Below are 19,486 nucleotides of genomic sequence, written 5' to 3'. Positions count from 1 at the left end.
TGCAACGTTAGCATCAGATTCGTAAGGAAGATAATGAAATTTAAATTAAAAATGATCGTCCTATAAGACATTCTGCAAATGGAAGAAAACCTGCTTGGTGATCTGTGAACATTCGGCAGATAAATTTCACTCAGAAATTGTATTCTAGCGTTGCTTTTATACGACATCAGTTAGTTCAGTGATGAGAATTTCGTGGAATTTGGCCTTACTGTTTAAACTGAGATCATAAGCAGCTATTTGTAACAAATGATATTGTTGAAACCTGCGCATATTGATGCCTTATTCAAGCTGAAATTGTCTTCAATTATGTTGTGACAATTATTTGTGATCTACGAGAAAGAAAAAAAGATATTGTACAAAGAAATTCTGGAAGATACGACCTGGGAATGGCAGATCAACCTTCAATGTGCAACTTCTGGTAACCCCGAAATTTATTGTTCAGTACCGGCGCCGGCCAGGTCCGGTTGTAGGTCCGCTTAGGGATAGGAAGGTATGTTAGTCCAACACTTGTTGTTACTATAGGCCGTATATACTACTGCACACTCCACAAATGTCACGGGAGAAGGATGTTTGTTAGTGAAAATTTCAGTAATTATAGCATTCGCGCGCGACTCAGTATGTTCCGGTTTCAAAATGCTCGGGTGAACCACTAAACTCACTGACTTCCCGAGTGAACGATTCAACAATATTCGATACTGAAAACCCGGGAAGTCTTGATTCCTTGTCATTTCCTTATTTTTTAAATGGAATGACCCACTACAACACAAACGAGTGAATAGGATCCAGATAAAATAGTCGATTCATTGTAGTGACATATTCTAAAAATTATATCAAATCATTTTAAAGCACCAAACAAAGGTCTACAGATTTCACGCGCGTCTTGATTGTTTTTAATTATTTGTTGGGCAACCGGCTGCCGAGAACAAAATATTAATTTATCAAACCAACAAGTATTTTTTTACTACTTATTCAATATACCGATGTATGTTATCTCTGTTATTAACCTTGTAATATTAAAGGATTTGCGCAATAGTTGACTTTTATCATTCAATAAAAAAAAGAAAAAAAAATACTGCAATTGTCGCCTTTTACGACATGGAAGCAGGAACCCAGTGGATCTATTCTTGGCTTATTTTTTCCGCCGGATTCCACACGGCATCTAGGCTGGTTCTGTCCGGTGAAAGCTAATAGGTACTATCAATCTCCTAGTGGACCCCATCCCCTTGTAGACATTGTTTATTCATGAAATTGGATAAAGTTTGAAGTATCATTTTTACTGAGGCTCTCAACATGAGAGCACATCTTGTGTGACTAATTTTGGGCATATCAAGAAAGAAAGAATATCAATCCGTGCCCAGCAAATTGGTTTTGCGACATCACTAGGCTATTATTGATAGTCATCGAAAGTAAAGTCCATTGGACTCTAAACGAAAACTGACGGCATAACCTATTGGCTGACAACGACAAGAAGGAAATACGGTGTAAACAAGTTCATAAAAGATATTTTTATCAATCACAGAAATGCGCAGGATGGATTAGTAATTTTGTTCCACTCTCTTGCTAAATTAACATAATCATACCAAAACTTATTGTACCTATTACATAACTCAGGATACTTCAAAAAGGACATTAAATAAACCTACCTGTTCTGTTTGCGATACCATGATCGAACATATTTGCCACACAAGAATAATTGCTATCAAGTATGTCAATCCATACTGGAAGGATTTTCATATGAAGCTGCAAGTTCGTCATAACAAGATATAGCAGTACAGTCTTGGAAGCTGTAAATTTGATTGCGTTCAAATCCAGGCGAGGATAGTGCCATTCAAATGATTATTCCTCTCTTCAATGAGGGTAAAAGTACTCAGAATTTGTGGAGCAAGAAAATCTCTGCATTTGCTGTCAAACTATATGAAAAAGCGGTTAAATTAGACAATAGCAGTGAGCAATCCCACATCTGGTAAGTATCGTTCTAGTATGAACTAGAACTTTCTTAAAATTCAATGAAAACGGTTTTTGGGGTGCATTCATCTTTGTCGTTTTTCAAATTTTTCTGTAGTTAAAATACATTGATATTTCTTTAGGATTCTTTATGAGGACGGGAACCTAAACGGGATATTGTTTATATAAACTATCGTTACATTTTCTTTTTATTTAATAAAAAAACTATTCATCGCTATGCAATAGAACGTGTTAGGTTTGATGTTGAAGTTTATTCATACATATGTATATATTTTATGTACAAATTATGAGAGAAAGTCTTCATCAACAGCACGGTTTGAAATGGTAAGTATATTGTGAATAAAAGGCGGCATTTTTTTACGGATTACTATCAATAAATGAGTTACATTTGAATATACCGCAATATACTGGGTGAACGTACGATTTGTAAAGTTAAAAAGAGATACGCAAGGCCCTATACGTAAGTTGTATGTTTCGTGGACTAAACGCAAACTCTATTTGTATATATGTAGACGAAAATACTAAAGAACCACAATCAATGAACTGCTGACTAGTTCCTTCTACTGTACGACCAACAATCAAATTTTATTATCCACTAGAATTTTCTTTACGATCAGTAAACTGTTTGCTATCACAATTCAACTCGCTATTGCTGCCGTTTGGTTCATGATACTAATACTAGGCTCTGTATACTTTTTATTTGTATGAAAATATTCTGCTACAAAGGAATCACTACGCCCGTTGATATAAATGTTCCGTTGGAAGAACTTCACCGAAATCTAGGGTTTCGGTTACCATGTCTAAGCTTTGTTCAAGATTTCATGATAATACTCTCCATAAACAGCGTAGTTGTAATACGAAATGCGCTTGAATGCCTTAGCTAAACCTTCTACGTCATCGGCAAACTCCTGGAAACCGGGTGGCACCGGGACTGGGTTGTTAGTCCTAAGTACTAGCAGGATGAAAGTCAATAGCCGTTTCCATAGAAGGTTTCGCACTGGTGATTCTCTTTTGGCAATCTGAAGAATTTGCGTTTTAAGAGAATTTTCCGAAATTTCATCCAGCATCGGCTGATTGAGCTCTTGCAATCGACCAGCAATCACAGATCGAACATGAAGCCAGATACTCTCAATCGCATCATCTAAGTCCTTGGTGTTGTTACAGTTTTGCACGAGAATCACCAGTTCCTTGGCGAGGCTCTTACGTAAGTCGGACGATTGCGCAATCGATGCTATGGCAGCACAGGTGATGGCAAGCGTTGAAGCACAGGTGCACAAGCGAGAAGCACGGCCTTGCAATCCGATAACGCGATCCCGATCCATTTCCAGCATCTCGGGAAATTCGTTCTCTGTGTTCCAATCGATCAATTCCAAGTACGCATTGAAAATGGTGTCTTTCGAACTGCGCTGCTGGGACTCGGTCGAGGTAGTGTTCGGAGCAGCGGTCGACGCCGCTGTTCCTTCGGCAGTGCTTTCTGGAACTTTGTTTCGTTTGAGCCACTTCTCGGTTTCCGGGAAACCATCCTTGTACAGTTCCAGAAATTGTTTAAACTTCTGTTTTTCATACTCGACTGAATTAGCAATAACTTCGTTCCGAGCAGCTTCAAGGAAACAGTTAGCCATATCCAATTTCATAACAGCTAGAACTTCCAGGATTCCGCGGAATAATTCCGTTACATCTTGGATTTCTCTCAGCTTAGCAATCTGTTCGTCCCGAACCGGAGCACACGACAAAGCCATAATATGAATGACAAATTTGGCATAGGATTGGAAGTCCAGCACTCCCTGCTCGGCCTGTTGCCTTATCACAGTTTCGTCCAGTATCTCGTTGATCCTGGCTAGGGCACGTTCGTTGTTTTTGCTCAGAATACTCTGAAAGGCGTCTTTGATTTCGGACAGCAACTGGATTGCCATGTCGTAGCACGGAGGTTGTCGGTTCAGCTGTTCCTTCAGCACATCCCAGTAGGCCTTGTGCATTGTATCCTTGATAATGCGTTCCAGTGAATTTTCCGGAGGTTCGTACGGTTGCAGCTTGAACTCACTGTTGATGGCGATCTCGTGGGCTAGGGTCATATTTTCGATGTTTTTGACGGCATCCTGTACCTCCTCAAGGGTTAGGATCTTCGGTGGGCTACCCGACGTACCGGGCAGTACGAAGCGCGTCGGACCGGATCTGGAAAGGAAAAGGGAAATGAGTGAGTCCGAAGACACAAATGAATTAAACAGAGTTTTCGAATATACATAGAATATAACTTGCAATTTAATGCAATAGTCCCTTGTTTTGGATGGGACTATAAACGATTGAAGCAAGAAGTTCTATATATTAAAGGGAAGAAATCGACTTTTACATATTGTTTATCATATAGTCCCATAGTCCGGATTCGACTTCTGGTTCCGCAATTACTGAATGATGTATGTTAAAACTTTCAATTTTAAGGGTATGTTTTAATGAGTAACGATTTAAAAAGGAGCAAATATTTTAAAACTATTCAGTAAGCTCTTCAAGTTGGCAAAATTTGTTGATTATTTGTCGAACACATTTAATTCAAATATAGCGGTTCCAAGAGCACTGGTAACAGCAGTAAAAACTTTCGAAATAGTTCTGACATCAATTGCTCGGAGAAGGCTGAATTGATTTTGACAAACTTATATTTCAATGAAGTGTCTTATAATCCCATATGATCCTATTTAACTTCATCGAGGTTCAACTTCCGGATTTTTATTAGAGCAAAGACCGACTTATGATATTACCGCGGTCTTTTTATTTTTGCTCGTTAAACCAATTCCGTGCACCATTCTCTATAGAAAACTTGAAAATCCGCAGACCTTTTTTCGAGTTTACAGACTTTTTTTACCCTCCCTGAAGATATTTGAAATTATCACCTGGCATCCCTGGTCTGGATGAGTATTTAGGCTGTGAACCATTTCGCGGTTAATTTTAACTTTTGGTTAAAATTTGACACTCGAGTAGTTAATTTGATGTTGTCAAAAATAACCCTGCTCGAGAGCATGGTTATTTTTGACAGATCGATAGTTATTTTCCAACACTGAAAAAAATCTCGCTATGAAAATTCTAATACTAATTCTTTAGTTGAAATTATTTCCAATAGAAAATAAACCCAAATAACTTTCCGTCCGTCAAATTTTGAAATGGGGCACAGTTTTAGTCAAATTTAACTACTCGACACCAAATAACCACTCAAGAGTCAGATTTTAACCAAAAGTTAAAATTAACCGCGAAATGATTCACAACCCTAAAATTTAAATTCGTCACTACACGCTCTTTGAACATAACTCATGGTTTGAGTTGCGATTACTCAAATTCATAAACTGGAACAATATGTCAAAATTTGAGTATGGATTTGAGTAAAATAAACTCGTTGAGTTTTTTAACATTTGAGTGAAAAAAATACTTCTTGTAGTTCAGTGCGTTTTCATTCTCGGAATATTCTTATCAAAATAAAAAATGCAAGAATACGTCGTTTTCCATTGCCGTTTCTAAATCTGGTTTTGAAAACATGAATCAACGTCGATCATAGATGTTTTGTGGTTTCAATTATGCTTAGTGAAAAGCGCATCATAAGGATATCAAAACAACTCAATTTATACTTATATTTATACCGTTCAGAAGGAAACGGTTTTGAATCACTACTTTGCGCATTCAAAAGCAAGAAGAATAACTTTGTATATGAATATAAACGAAGAAAAATTTCGTCATTTTGAGAGCAAGGAACTCTAATTTTGAGTTGAACTTACTCAAATTTTGAACAAAATATTTTTTTCTTATTTTGAACACAAAAATGAGTAGATAGGTGGTAACTCAAGTAGTTTAGAGTACGTGCACTTTTTATGAATTTGAGTGATGTGTCACTCAATTTTGAGTTATGTTCAATGAGAGTGTAGGAGTTACGATGTAACAAGGGAAAAATTGAATAGCGATCAAAAACACCAAAACGAAGCTCACATACATTTTTTAGAGATGACTAGGACGATTTGCACAAATTTAGAAATTGATTCAAATGAAAGTTCTTATGGTTTCATAGACTTTTATGCTGTTTTAACCGTATTAGGCTTCCGGTTTCGGAACAGGTTTCGGAAGTAGTGGCTCAGTAGCTGAAGCTCATACTATGCTCTTGTGTAACGGCGCATTGTGTCGAAAATCCGATTTTTTCGGTTTTCAATTGCTCCAATAAGGCACATGATTCGGAGCACTAGTGCCGATTTCAGTCTATTGTCGGTTAATCATTCTGTTCTCTGACGTATAATAAGGGATGTAGACTTCATCAACCGTTACCAACCGTATCTGCATCAGCATAGTCAAACATGCTTCCGAAGTGTGCTCGCGTTCCTCTTTTAATCCCAAGTATGCATGTGCAGCATCCAGCGGCAGAATATCTTTTTCATCCGCTGAATATTGCTGAAACTATAATATGTTTGCTCAGTACTAGTTCTTGTAGCACCCTCACTTTCCGGTCTTCCAGTGCCATTTCATTTAATTTAAACTAGCCCCCTATGATTTATCAAACTTTTGCCTAAAAAAAGCCTATTTTGAAGAACGAATGAAGGGTATGCAATCTCTGTGAAAACCGACTTTTGAGCCAAAGCCCGGAGGACTGAATTCAACATACCATACGAATTAGTTTGTCGAGATCGGCTAATGTCTATGCGTATGTGTATGATTCTAGTTCTAGATTTTAATAAAAAGTTGTGTCAGGTATGACGTTCCAAAATTTTATCCGGATCCGACTTTCGGCTCCGTAATCACAGGGTTATTAGTGTTCAAAAGTGAAAATGTGTGTACTAACTTTTCTTGGAAATAACGGAACCGATTTTTACAAATTTAGTATCAAATGAAAGGGCTTAAGATCGACTTCCGGGTTTGAAGTTACAGGATGATAAGCACCAAAAAATAGCTTGCGAAAAGAAGCGGGTCATTCAAAACTGGTTGGTAAAATCTTTTTATTGGCAGACCTTGATCAAAAAAACTGGTTCCGGAAATAGCGATTAAAATCACAAAATGAAAATACCCTTCGATTTTCAAAGACGGTTCGACCGGTTTTCACAAATTCAGATTCTAATGAAAAATTGTTTCATTTCTTAGATTACTATGAAAAATTATAACACGAAAAAATTTGAAATGTGAAAATTCGAACTAAAACTTTTCTAATATGTAGGTCTTATTAGTTGATGGTTACAGAAGAACCAGTAGTAGCGGTCAGATGAATGTAAAGGGTGATTTTTTAAGAGGTATAAGATTTGACTTTCAAAAATTGAACTTTGGTACACTCTCTTCTACATATCAACTGGTATTTCACTAATAAATGCTTCAATATTGGCTTCCATCAATTGCATCAATCGTTGCTTATTCATTCTTGTAGGCATGAGCCTCAACATGACACCGCAAGAAATAGTCGAAAAGCGTCAAATCATACGATCTAGGTGGTCAATTGATGGGCCAAAAACATGAGATAAACTGTTCACTGAAGACGGTTCTCGATTGTTTCGCGTGCCGTGTGGGATGTGGCACAGTCTTGTTAAAACCACATGTCAGGCTTGTTCAATTCTTTCATTTTTAGTAAAACAAATCGTCAAATTACATACCATTCTCAGTAACGTCCCGATCAACAGAGCATAACAAGATTCTATCAAAATAATATATGATCTTAATATTTATATCTCATTATGTTATAAATATGATTCCAAATCAGAAGCAAACATTCAGATTTTATTAAGATTCTAGCAAGTCAGGATATTATATTAAGCGCCGTTATATTACAGGTAAAACTATACTAGAGAATTGAGAAAAAAAGAGTTCAAACACTTTTGTCGATCATGTTTTTGACTTTCAGCTCGGAAAAGTCTAAGCTTCAATAAAGAGCACTAACAAACATTTTTTCCAATTTTTTCATACCTGAAGATGCTTTTGAAAACAATAATTTGATATTTGATTTTGAAATGATGGCTTAAATTTTAAATTTGAGAACGTTCCTAAGTAATTCTTCTTAAACTTTGTAAAATTTTCATTCAATATTAATTTTAAATTGAAAATAAATAATTTTCAAGATGATTTTGCGCTTTTTCTCTTACGAACAAAGCAATGTAAGGCAAAAGCTTTAAAATTCTACTAAAAAATATTGGAAAAAGTGATATAGCATTCGACTCAGTTCATTGAATTCTGCAATGTTTCTTCAGATATGATTTTCACAAGCTTGGAGTCAAATGAATGCTTGAATTCTTCAATTTTATCGATGACCGATTTTTGTTTCCGAAAAACAGAGTGTTAAAAATTTCAAAACGTCTTCAAAAGTGACGCTGAAATAAACGAAAAACAAAATCTAAAATGTGCTCAAAACCAAAATCTAAACTCAGCTCAATACTTTTTCAATTTATAGGTCTTTTAGTTGCAGATTGAAATTAGCGACATTAGTTTTACCGGACGGATGTACTGGAAATAAAGAAAAAACAATTCCTAAGAAAAATCGTATCGATTTATCTTTAGTTCTTGCTGTACTAATGTTGATCTGATGAAATTTTACGTAGTTGTAAATAAAAAACTTTGTTAATATTACATTGAGAAATGTTCACTGGTGGCACTGATGATATCATCATGGCCTAAAGCAAACGAAAGTATTATTGAATCACTTTCACAATTTTTGGATCCAAAGTCAGTATAATCGAAATGAGTTGGTTAGGTCATCAATTAATAAGATCTACAAATTGCAGATATCGCATTTTGCCCGTTGTCATCTATATCATTGCATGAACATTTTTACATTCATGACTCAGACAGAAACGACTTACCTTCGATTTGAAAAGCTCAATCTCTCCATATCTGATAAATCTATGATAGTCTGATTTCGTAGTATTCTGATTACTTCCAATCCGGAATCATGAGCTGGGATTCGAAATTTGCAATGTAGAGTATAAAGCAACCGACCCGCATTAGGAGACTTTCCATTTGAATCATTTTTCTGTGAGTCAATCTAGGTAGATATCAATCAAACCGGAATGAAAGTTCAATATTGATGGTTTTTGAGCATTACTTGCGGGGCTTTTGGCTGCGAATCATCAATTGATCATCAATCATAAAAACTTGCTACTCGAATCGATGTTATATACACTTCTTCTGATATTTTACTGTCTTTCAAACGAATTTTTATTCTGTTCTAAATTTACGAAAATCGATTCAGCCATCTCCGAAAAAAATCCAATTGACACACATACACGTACAGACAATTCACTACTTCAACTGAACGAGCAAACTGATTCGAATGTTATTTGAAAGTCGTCCCTCTAGGTACAAAGAACAAAAAACTGAAAAACTATCATTCATAAGTTAATTTCCTCAGATTCTATTAGATAGTTTTGCTTCACTGAATTTAGTCATTTCCGTTCATTTACAACTATTCTTCAGTACAAAAAAAAACTTGCTTATAGTTTTAAAATAGCTCCTTTGTCATTCATATGCCGGTTGGAAAGAAACGACGAAAGAGATGGAAAGTGATAGATTATTTTTGTAGCAATATGGACTTACACTAGTTATTATATGATGCCAATATATCCTTCTAACCTCAGTATGTTCTCATGCCCCGATGCAATTGTAGCGTATGTTGGCAACCCAAAACTTCCCGGTTCGGAACCAGTTTCTTAACCTGTGAATGACTTTTTTATGGCAAATCAAATCGCCTAAAGGTATACAATTTCACCTTACTTCGCGAAATCTACTTTTAGATTTGCACGGTAAAGCCTTTCCCCCAAAAAAATTGGTAATAACAGCTGAAAAGTCATACTAAATTGGTAACAAATTTTGATATAATATTGATATTTACATATCAAGGTTTGTAACAATTTTGTTATTGAGTTATAATTTTTGTTATTTTAACTATTAAGGAGACAAAGATTATGATTAATTTAGATAGAAAAAACGAAACAATTCCAGATACAATTTTGTTCTCCCTTGTTGATCGGGGTTCCGCCCATCGTCGCCTTTGAAAAAGTACGGCCAGATGATGTCACCTAACAGTGACTTTTTTGGGATGCATTGGTAGCTCTTGCAATGCTTCTGGCTGATCTTCACTCCAGATGCGGCAATTTTGTTTGTTGGCCTATCCATTCAAACAAAAATGAGCTTCGTCGATGAACACAATTTTTCGAAAACACTGGCTAACCGAGCATGAATTTTGATAGTAAAATTCATTAATTTGCAAGCTTTGTTTGTTCGTGAGTCGGTTCATAATAGATCGATATAGACCAAACCGAACAAGTTTGCAAACGACATCGATTTCGACTGATAATTCGATCTTCGAAGACTGTGCCCAGAAGATCGATCGTAGCGTGGGCTGTGTGGCACGGAGCGCCGTCTTGGAACCAAATGGTGTCCAAGTCTTCCTCTTCAAGTAACGAGAAGAACCAATCGCTAATCATGGCGCGGTAGCGCTCACCATTGACCGTGGCAGCGGCTCCTGCCTCATTTTCGAAGAAAAATGGCCCATGCCGCCAGACAAAAATCCGCACCAAACAGTCACTCTCTTAGGATGCATCGCCTTCTCCGCCCGGGTTTTCCGTCCCCAGATGACAATTTTGCTTATTAACATACCCGCCGAGATGAAAATGTGCCTCATCCGAGAAGATGATTTTTTGGCAAAAATCGGCGTCTTCTTCAAGCTGATTTTCAAAGTAAAACTGCACTATTTTACGCGTTCCTCAAGCGTATACACGACCATTTTCGTTCAGCGGAAGGATAAAACTAAGTTTCTGTCAAATCAGAAATGACATTAAAATTACCAATGTCGAAATAACCGCTAGTTCAAAAAATAAGTTAGATGGCGGATTCTGTATAGATAACAATTTTGCAACAATTGTATAATGTCATGAAATTAAAACAAGTTAGATTTGTAGCTGGAGGAACATAAGGTCCGCCGTGAGTAGCACTGCTGCAACCGTTCTAGGTACGAGGTTATCGAATCGAGGAAATGACTGGTTTGACTAGTTTGAGGCCTATAGCTGTAAGGTAAGGTAAGTAAGATTTGTAGCTCGTGCAGAATATTTGCAGTTGAAGGTTCCAAAACCAGGCAGAGCAATGATCTCATTTAGCCTAGATGTAGCAGTAATTTCGATAGTCCCACGACAAAAGGGCGTTAATGCAAATAAGAGTCTCTCTTTTACTTTCTCTTTTGGTTATTATGGAGCCATTACTGTAATTTCTCGAAAGCTTCCAATATAAATATAAATTTTGCGAAGAATAAGGCGTCAAATATAAAATTAGTGCGGTAAATCGGGAAAGAAAAAGTAAACAAAGCGAAACAAACATCTGCCGGACAGAAATTTGACGTCTGCTTAGCGGTTCAAATTGAACTGCCGAGTTTCGCATTAAACTGCTATGCACTGATGAGACGAAACGAAAACAAAATTCAAAACATTTGCAGTTAGGCCCTTTTGTCGTGGGATTTGATGATTTGAAGGGAACAATTTTTTTTACCCCCAAAATTATGCTAGGTGCACATACATAACATAAACTGTTATGCACTAAAGAGTCAAAGACGAAACGTAAAATCAAATCCAGATGTTGTTGTTCGCACACCGACCTGGAAGGTTTCATAGTCAGTTGGATTATTCTATTAGCCGTGCAATTCGCCAAAAATACACAAACAGATCCGGAAACAAATAATCTTTTAATACACAGTAGTACTTACTTGTCTGAGCCTTCGCTTTCGGTTCTTGCCCTTAGGATGGCAGCTTCGATGCTGGCAGGAATGTCCTTTGCCTCCGTCGATTCCGCTGCGGATCCAGAGGAATCCATTCTAAAATGTACGTAAGATCAATTATTCTACTGGATTGTTTCTTTTCATCTCACAACAAATAAAACGACTTGAATCTGGAAACATGATCAGTTAGAAAAAATATGAAAATTAACAACGACGACTGTTCTGTGTAGCCAGTGCTAGAAATTTTTTAGCAAACCAAACATCTCAACCTAAAAACAAACTATATAAATAGAACATCGCAGGATTACCTTGAAAATGCATCAGCTGGCATAGTTTACGCTGATTTTACCTTTCCCTTTTCAACGACACTGCTCTGAGGAGTTTACGACAAACTTATTTTTCTCTATCTAGCGTATTTGAATGCGAACTGGTGGGAAAAACTGTAATGAAAAATTAGCACATAAAATTGATGCAAGCTGATGAAGTGCCCCTGACACGATACGCTTGAGAGCTTCTGGGAGAAAGTTGAAATGTGAATAGTTTGGAATTATGAAAAATATGACATTATGTCACAAAACAAAAATCGGTAAACGGTCTTCATAAACTTGAAAATCGGATCGGAAAACCAGGGCAAGCGATTACAAAATTTCAGCGCGCAAGTTCACCTACACTGCTCGCAATATTGAATAACATTGACTTTGTTGTGGTGTTGATGTTGATTTCGTTTTTTTTTTCTTACATTTAATTGCCAAGCTGTAGCCAGGCAGCATTACAGCTGATTTATGATGTGTGGATGTATTCTGCTAGCATACCATTTGATTTGTTTTGCTTTTATGAGACAGAAAGCGAAAATTTGGTCCAAGCGTAAAATGCTTGGTGAAGATTCAGGTCACGTGTTCACGGTACAGTACAGAAGCAGTTTCATTTTCAGCAAGAAAATTCAGAAAAGTTTTGATGCTGTAATAGTTTCTAAAACTCGGTAAGGAAAAATTTTCAGAAGTTTCTTCATGACAACAAAACTCTACTTTTTGGATAGATTTGATTGTGGTTAGATGTTTCGAGACCAAAATAAACAACACTCTTTGATACGACTTTACATTTGTGTTCGTGAATAAGCTGTTAAAACCCCGACTTTTTGTGATCGAAGGCGCTCGTGACAACGTAAATTGAAGGCCATCAACGTTGTGTTCAAAACATTTCCAATTTTCACTGATGATAATACCAACGAGTGTTTAATATTGATCTAATAAGAAGATTTGAAAAACTAGAAACTGCTAATTGAGTTCAAACGTGCTCGTTCTGATTCTGAAGATGCTCAACGCTCCGGATGGCCATATGTGGTAATTACACCGGAAACCTTGAAAAAAAAATCACTATTTTGCATGATCATTTGTCAATTAGAAAGCTGTTGTCGAAGGGAGTGAGCCGCGCATGAATTGGATGTCTAACTGCTGCCGCTCCCACCATATTCACTGGAATGCTACCTGTTTGCAGGCCTCAAAAACTGCTCGAGTAAAGGAGATTCTACTGCAACGAGTAGTCTAAAAGTCTGCCATGGAACTTCTCAGAAAGGAACTCCAAGGAGGAAGATTTTACTCTAACCATCCCGTGGACATTTTGACAGCTCCCATACATCGAGAATATAAGTAAAAGCTATGGTTCTCTGGCTCCACAATGATTTAAACATAGTTCACCACATTTCAGTGAGTAATGAACGAGAAGTAATTTATTCTACCGAATCTTGAATTCCAATGTTACTAATTTGCAAACCAAAAGAAAATCTATGTTTCCCTTATCTTGAACCGAGTCGTTAGCAGATCATCCAATGATAACAAATAAACTCGTTTCTTTCTGGTAGGATTTTACGAGTGAAATTGGATAATTGTACGTCGTCGCAATTTTCGAATAGTTCTGGAGTTTTTTTTTTGTTTCCATTATAGAGGTTTTAACATTGTTGTCATTCACCTCTTCGGACCAGAAAAGTTTTCTGATCCTATGTGTTGGGTTGGGAATCGAACCCAGGTGGGCTGCGTGAAAGGCATCGACTTATCCATCACGCTATACCCGTTCCCCAGTTCTGGAGTTCCACAAGGCAGTAATTTGGGACCATTGCTGTTCACGCTATTCTTTAACGATGCTTCATTGGTTCCGGGAGATGGTGTCAAACTGATATATGCAGACGACTTAAAATTGTATCTCGTAGTTCAAACTGTCGGCGATTGCAGCATCAACTACTACTCTTGGTCGATTGGTGCTGCGTGAATAAATTTTTTATCAACGTTTCAAAGTGTCAGGTGATGACGTTTCATCATTCGCATGCATCCTGTTAAATTCGACTACTGTATTGGTGGTTCAGTCCTGACTATAGTGAACCTGGTAAATGATTTGGGAATACAATTGGATGAGCAATTGACATTCGATTCACATCGATCATTAATAATCACGAAAGCGTTCCGTCAATTGGGATGCATTTCAAAAATCGCTAAGCAATTCAAAGAACCACACGCTGTTCACTGGTTCGGCCAATCCTTGAGGTTTCCTCATCAAATTTCGTGGACACCTGCCATGGCGAGATCCAGCAAATCTGCCACCCTATCCTGATAGATGTAAACTGATTAACGGAGAGATTGATGCACCTGAGTGACGTTATGAAATAAATTTTCATACACCGAATAGAACACTGCGAAATGCAACTCTGCTTCAGCACAGATTCCACAGGACTCTTATCGGATATAATGAACCGATAGCCGTTTGTATTCGAACCTTCACTGCAGTCGAAGTTTACTTCTAGTCAGTTTGCTAGTAAACTTAAACGAAGTGCCATTATGTTTTGACAATGTTTTACAATATTTATTTTTTATGTTACTTATTTAGTGTGTAGTTAGCCGTTTTAAGATTATTGTAGTAGTTTTGTTCTTGTTTTTGTTCCTGTAACTATTTTAAAAGATGGTGGTTTTTACACCCGTATGAGAATGACAAACAAGACTCAACTCAAATGGGCTATAAATAAATAAATGAATAAATAAATCAATAAAAACGCTTACAAATGACTACTAACGTCATGAAGTACAGATTGCTATTGCAATCTTTTTGTTTCGTAATTCATTGCACCCGTATTATTGAGATACACTAGCGCCGTCCTGAATTCAGTGGAACACACATGAAACAGGTTCATTTCTAACAGGTTCAGCGATGTCAGATCAACGGAAATCTCCGTAGATCTATGGATTTGGAGATTTTCTATAAATCCGTAGATAAAATCTGCAGAAAATTTGAATATTTCTACGGACATCTACAGGAATTCAGAATAAGGGCGATTGAGTGCGCATTTTCTCGCAGATTTGCTCATATTGCCTTGTAGTTCCGGAGCCGGAAGTCGGATAAAGATAAATTTCAATAGCGAGTTATGGACCCATAAGACCTTTCGTTTGAATCTAAGTTTGTGAAAATCGGTCACGACATCTGTGAGAAAAGTGAGTGACATTTTTTTTCATTTTTTTGGTTTTGGAAATAATTGGAATCAGAACGCTTACTACAACTAGGGAAGTTTAGATTTAATTTTATAGAAAATTATATATTAAATAAATAACAAAATGCATTGGAATTTCAATTGTTTTGGTGTGTGTTTTCTGAAATTTCGAACTTAAAAGTAAATATTCAATATTGATTTCATACTGTACTGAACTGTACGAATAACTGAACTAATCGGTTGTTTTTGAGAATACGTTCGGTTATCTTCCCGTGCTGACTAAACAGTATAATATTACCGAATCCTCATCACAAATTACTGATTAGTATAGTGAAAAATGACAGCTCGAACAAACTTCAGTTTTACGGAACGTTCGTCAATAAATAAATTACTGAACTGATTGCGGTAAGTTCAGATGAGTAAAAATCGGTAAAAATATTACTGAGTTCGGTAAAGGAAATTAAGTGTGTACGAGATTATAAGACCTTTCATTTGAATCTGAGTTTGTGAAAATCGGTTCAGTTATCTCTGACAAAATCGAGCGACATTATTTGTCACATACACACACACAGACATTTGCTCAGTTCGTCAAAAGTCGGTTTTCACAGTGATTGTATAGCCTTTCTGTATGAGAAAGGTAAAAAGTTATCCTCATTAATCAAATTTCGGTTTGGACTCTCGTCCAATACCTACCCCAGGGTAAATTTTGAGTGCTTAAGATTAATTTCTAGCTTATCGCTTCAACCGATATCGCAGGTTGGTAGAGAAACTTAACGCTATAAAAATAACTGCTTGCATACAAAACTTGAACACAACCTTGGCGAAGAGAAGCTGAAATATCGAAATCCGTATCGCAAGTATGTACAAAGATATAATTGCATACATTTGGAATAATGGTGTAATTTCGTCGACTATAAAACAAATACTCTCTTGCAATTGCGGATTCAAATTGTAAGCTATGCTTATTGATACCCAAAGAGATTTTTTTTTTATCATTCAAGAGTCAATAAAAAGTATTTTAAAGACCTTCACAACAATATTTATGACATTATGAATGCTATGAGAAAGGCATCATTGCACCACTAGATGGAGTAAAATTTGTTTTTTTTTTATTGGAAAGCAATGGCGTCTCGTCCTCATGTGCACCTCGTGCACTGCACAACCGGTAAAATTGAATTATTTTTTATATTCTCTATTCATTCGCTGAAAGCATGGCGGATGGTACCGAATAAACAATAATGAGCGATGTTGCTCACAGCACAGTATGCACAATTTTTCCCTAAGCTGTTTGCGCTTGCTGGTCAATAACAGCTAGACGATCTTTTCATATCGCATAGACGTTGCGCTCCAAACTCGAGCACTTTGCCTTGTGCACCAAAATTGCGTGTATTTACACACATGTCAAATACATCCAACTTAACTTTTCCGTGCGCATGAGTTACTGCAAAAATTCAAGAAGAGAAGGAATTACTAAGCTTAGTACTGAGATTTGTTGTTCTCTCTGTCACGTTTGGCTCTACTCGAGAACTATTATGAACACCTTCAAAAGAGGCTTCAGTAGCTTATGCTTATGGCAGTTGAAAACAAATTGCTGTCTTAGTTGCAACGTCGAAGCAGTTTTATTGATTAAGTTAATGACAGATTTTATCGACGCAGGAGCGCCGAAATAAGTTCAGTAAAAAAAATCCGATTTAAAAGTATATCGTTATTTTATTGTACAGAAAAGCACAATCGAAAATCCATTCCTCAATCTTTAGCTTTCACTTACAACGAACTGTTACATCTGATCATACGACATAATCAGTGCACAACCCGTATGTTTTGCCACGAGACGCCACTGTTGGAAAGTTTGAATCTATGACATCCTGACTAAAAACATCAACATGTCCGTGTTTCACTACCTTGAAACTTCTTTGTCTGGATATGATATACGATTGCGACTATGTTTGGGTAATGCAATTGAGGATTAAAACAACAGTTGTCTTCGTTTGACAGGCAATTACTCGGTTTGTTTTTTTCTATGGTAATGATTGTATTTTTTCACTCAACAATTTACTAGTAATCTGTAGCACAAGTACTATGATCCGCTTTGTCAGATTCAATAAATTATTATATGAACCGAAATGGTTAAACAAAGCATGAACATTTGTCCGAGGCGTCAGTAAAATGTCTTTGTATTGAAGTTTTGATTTTACTTCGCTATTTCCTCAATTTAAGTACGAACCAACAAATTTCTGCTATTCGAATAGTAGCTTTATAGTAAAAGGTTTGTTGTTACAATGTTTTAAGAATACTGATCACACAGCCACAACCACCGGCCATTTGCATTGCAACTCACCCCAACGGGTTTGCACCTAGAACACGAGAAACGTACCTACATTTATAAATGCGTAGTAAGTTAACTTTGGTGGCATTTGCTTGGTACCCTGTCTCCTACATTCGAATCACAATCATCAAAAATATGAATCATTTTTCAAGCGATCACGAAGTTTCGAGTATCTTCTCTATTACGTTTTTTCTGCTGTGTGTTTTATTCCACTATTTCACAACAAACGCAAAACGCAAGTAATGTTTGCCAACAATTAGGTACACAAAAAAAGCTCTTCAAGCGTATCTATGTCGCGTACCATCAGCCGTAACCATTCACCTCCCAGCCGATCGATATTGAGCTCAGTAGCAGCGCAACGAGTTCACTAACTTACTTTGTTGTGTAACCAACCACTGATCAGGGAGTTTGCAAAATTCTTAATCACGACAATTTACGCTAAGGTGATATCTTCTCTGAACACGTTTTAACGGTACCAAACAAAGACCGCGACTGAAATTGAAGCGAAATCGAGTCGTGCGGGACAGCCACCGTCGCGTTTCGCGAGCTCGCTAGCCAACCAAACACAATCGATGGTGGAAAGCACAACAGAAATAAAGAAAAACTAACTGTATACATCAGTACGAACAACGACATGCAGTGAAATCATATGTTAAGCAGACTGGTATTGGTTAGATCGCACCGAGTCAAGCCAAACTGGATTCATCGCTACAACAGTCATTTTCTATACAGAGTAATAGACGTCGCGGAACCAGTTGTTTTTTTGGGGGGTGGCATGGTATGGAGGAAGTGTTAAACAAAAACAGTGTAGCGACGCATGCGTCGCGAAAGCGTCTTGTATTTGTTTAGTTTTTTCAAACATATGATTTAAATAGGGCTGCTGGAATTGGAGAGCATTGGTTGTGGTACGCCATTTCTATACTTGATGTGTTGAGATTGAACCTAATAACTACACTTTTTTCCAAACAGAATTGTGTATATCTAAAAGTTTACAATAGCAGTTCACAGCAAATTTTTAAGTATCAGTATAGATTCAATCAATTCGTGATGCTATAATTATCGATTTCAATAAGGTAACTAGGTTGAAATGAGCGAAAACATTTAGGATAAAATCATTGTAACTCAAACAAAATTCTAAAAATACATTTCGAAGCCACTGCTACGCGTTGAATACAGAGAAGCATTCAACTGAACATTTGAGGGGGAAGGTTGCGACCGACCATCGTTTGACCCGATCTTTCCCAGACAACAAAGCTCCGCTTTGGCTTCTTCACATCAGCATAAGTGCAAGCGCAACAAAGCTTTCCCAATTCCGATGCAAAATCTTCGTTCGAACAATGAACCGAAACAGGGTCGAGTGAAGAAACTAGTGGATTCTTGCTGGAAACTAGCAGGAAGCTGCTCTTCTGACAGCAACCACTTTCCATTTTAGGAAGCATCAAGTTTCCAGATCAGTCACGACTGTAAGAACAAAGAAAATATTCTCTACGTACATGCGTCCGATTTGGTTGTACTTTATTAGTACCGGTCGAAATGTGTTAAAACTTGTTGATTGTTATCGTACTAAGTACTACACTAGCTTTTTGTCCACGAAAAATTCAGTAAATCACTACAAACTAAACAATTTAATCAAAACAAATGGTGGTGTCAAAATCATCTGATCGGCGACAACATATCATAAGGGCCTAAACGCAAATGATGTATACTATTTTGATTTCACTCTTGAATGTTTACTTATGTAGTTCTCGCTACAACCCAAAGAGGCTGGTGGGTAATGTCAGAGACAGAACCGGATGACGTGAATATGTATGGTTCAGTTTCTTTGATGTTAAAGAATCTGAATTCTGGACCTGCAATTCTAGGACCGATTTTTGAAACCAAATGATGGAATGAATTTTGGACTTGAATTGTGAAGCTCACTTTTGATGCCAAATTCTTGAACTGAATTCCCTCCCATTGGTTGGTGGGCTTGACGGTATTGCAAACATCATCACATACAATCAATTAGCGTTACAATTTGATA

General features: G+C 37.0%; 1 protein-coding gene across 4 annotated transcripts; it reads right to left on the bottom strand.

Annotated features, from left to right (window-relative positions):
• Positions 1-2,196: 2,196 nt before the first annotated feature.
• On the bottom strand, positions 2,197-19,132 carry LOC131425803 (T-complex protein 11-like protein 1). Of its 4 annotated transcripts, none has more exons than XM_058587987.1 (4): positions 17,840-17,978; positions 11,977-12,108; positions 11,657-11,764; positions 2,197-4,137 (listed from the first exon to the last, which is right to left on the bottom strand). In XM_058587987.1, the coding sequence occupies exons 2-4, from the start codon at positions 11,997-11,999 to the stop codon at positions 2,766-2,768; spliced, it is 1,503 nt and encodes a 500-aa protein (XP_058443970.1). In that variant the 5' UTR covers positions 12,000-12,108; positions 17,840-17,978; the 3' UTR covers positions 2,197-2,765. The 4 variants fall into 4 exon arrangements, with proteins under 4 accessions (XP_058443970.1, XP_058443972.1, XP_058443971.1 ...); XM_058587989.1 differs by having other exon boundaries at positions 11,977-12,095; positions 17,840-17,950; XM_058587988.1 differs by having other exon boundaries at positions 17,785-17,924.
• Positions 19,133-19,486: the final 354 nt, after the last annotated feature.

This window comes from Malaya genurostris, chromosome 1 (assembly GCF_030247185.1).
Source record: "Malaya genurostris strain Urasoe2022 chromosome 1, Malgen_1.1, whole genome shotgun sequence".
In the NCBI taxonomy this organism is placed as follows: Eukaryota; Metazoa; Arthropoda; class Insecta; order Diptera; family Culicidae; genus Malaya; species Malaya genurostris.
The sequence above is the reverse complement of the archived record's forward strand: the minus strand, read 5'-3'. Positions and strand labels throughout refer to the sequence as shown.

Excerpts from the sequence above, each read along its gene's own strand:
- LOC131425803 (XM_058587987.1), bottom strand. The coding sequence starts at position 11,999 with ATGCCAGCTGATGCATTTTCAAG. Across the intron at positions 11,765-11,976 it reads CCAGCTGATGCATTTTCAAG|AATGGATTCCTCTGGATCCG; the intron begins GTAATCCTGCGA and ends CGTACATTTTAG. Across the intron at positions 4,138-11,656 it reads GAAAGCGAAGGCTCAGACAA|ATCCGGTCCGACGCGCTTCG; the intron begins GTAAGTACTACT and ends TTTCCTTTCCAG.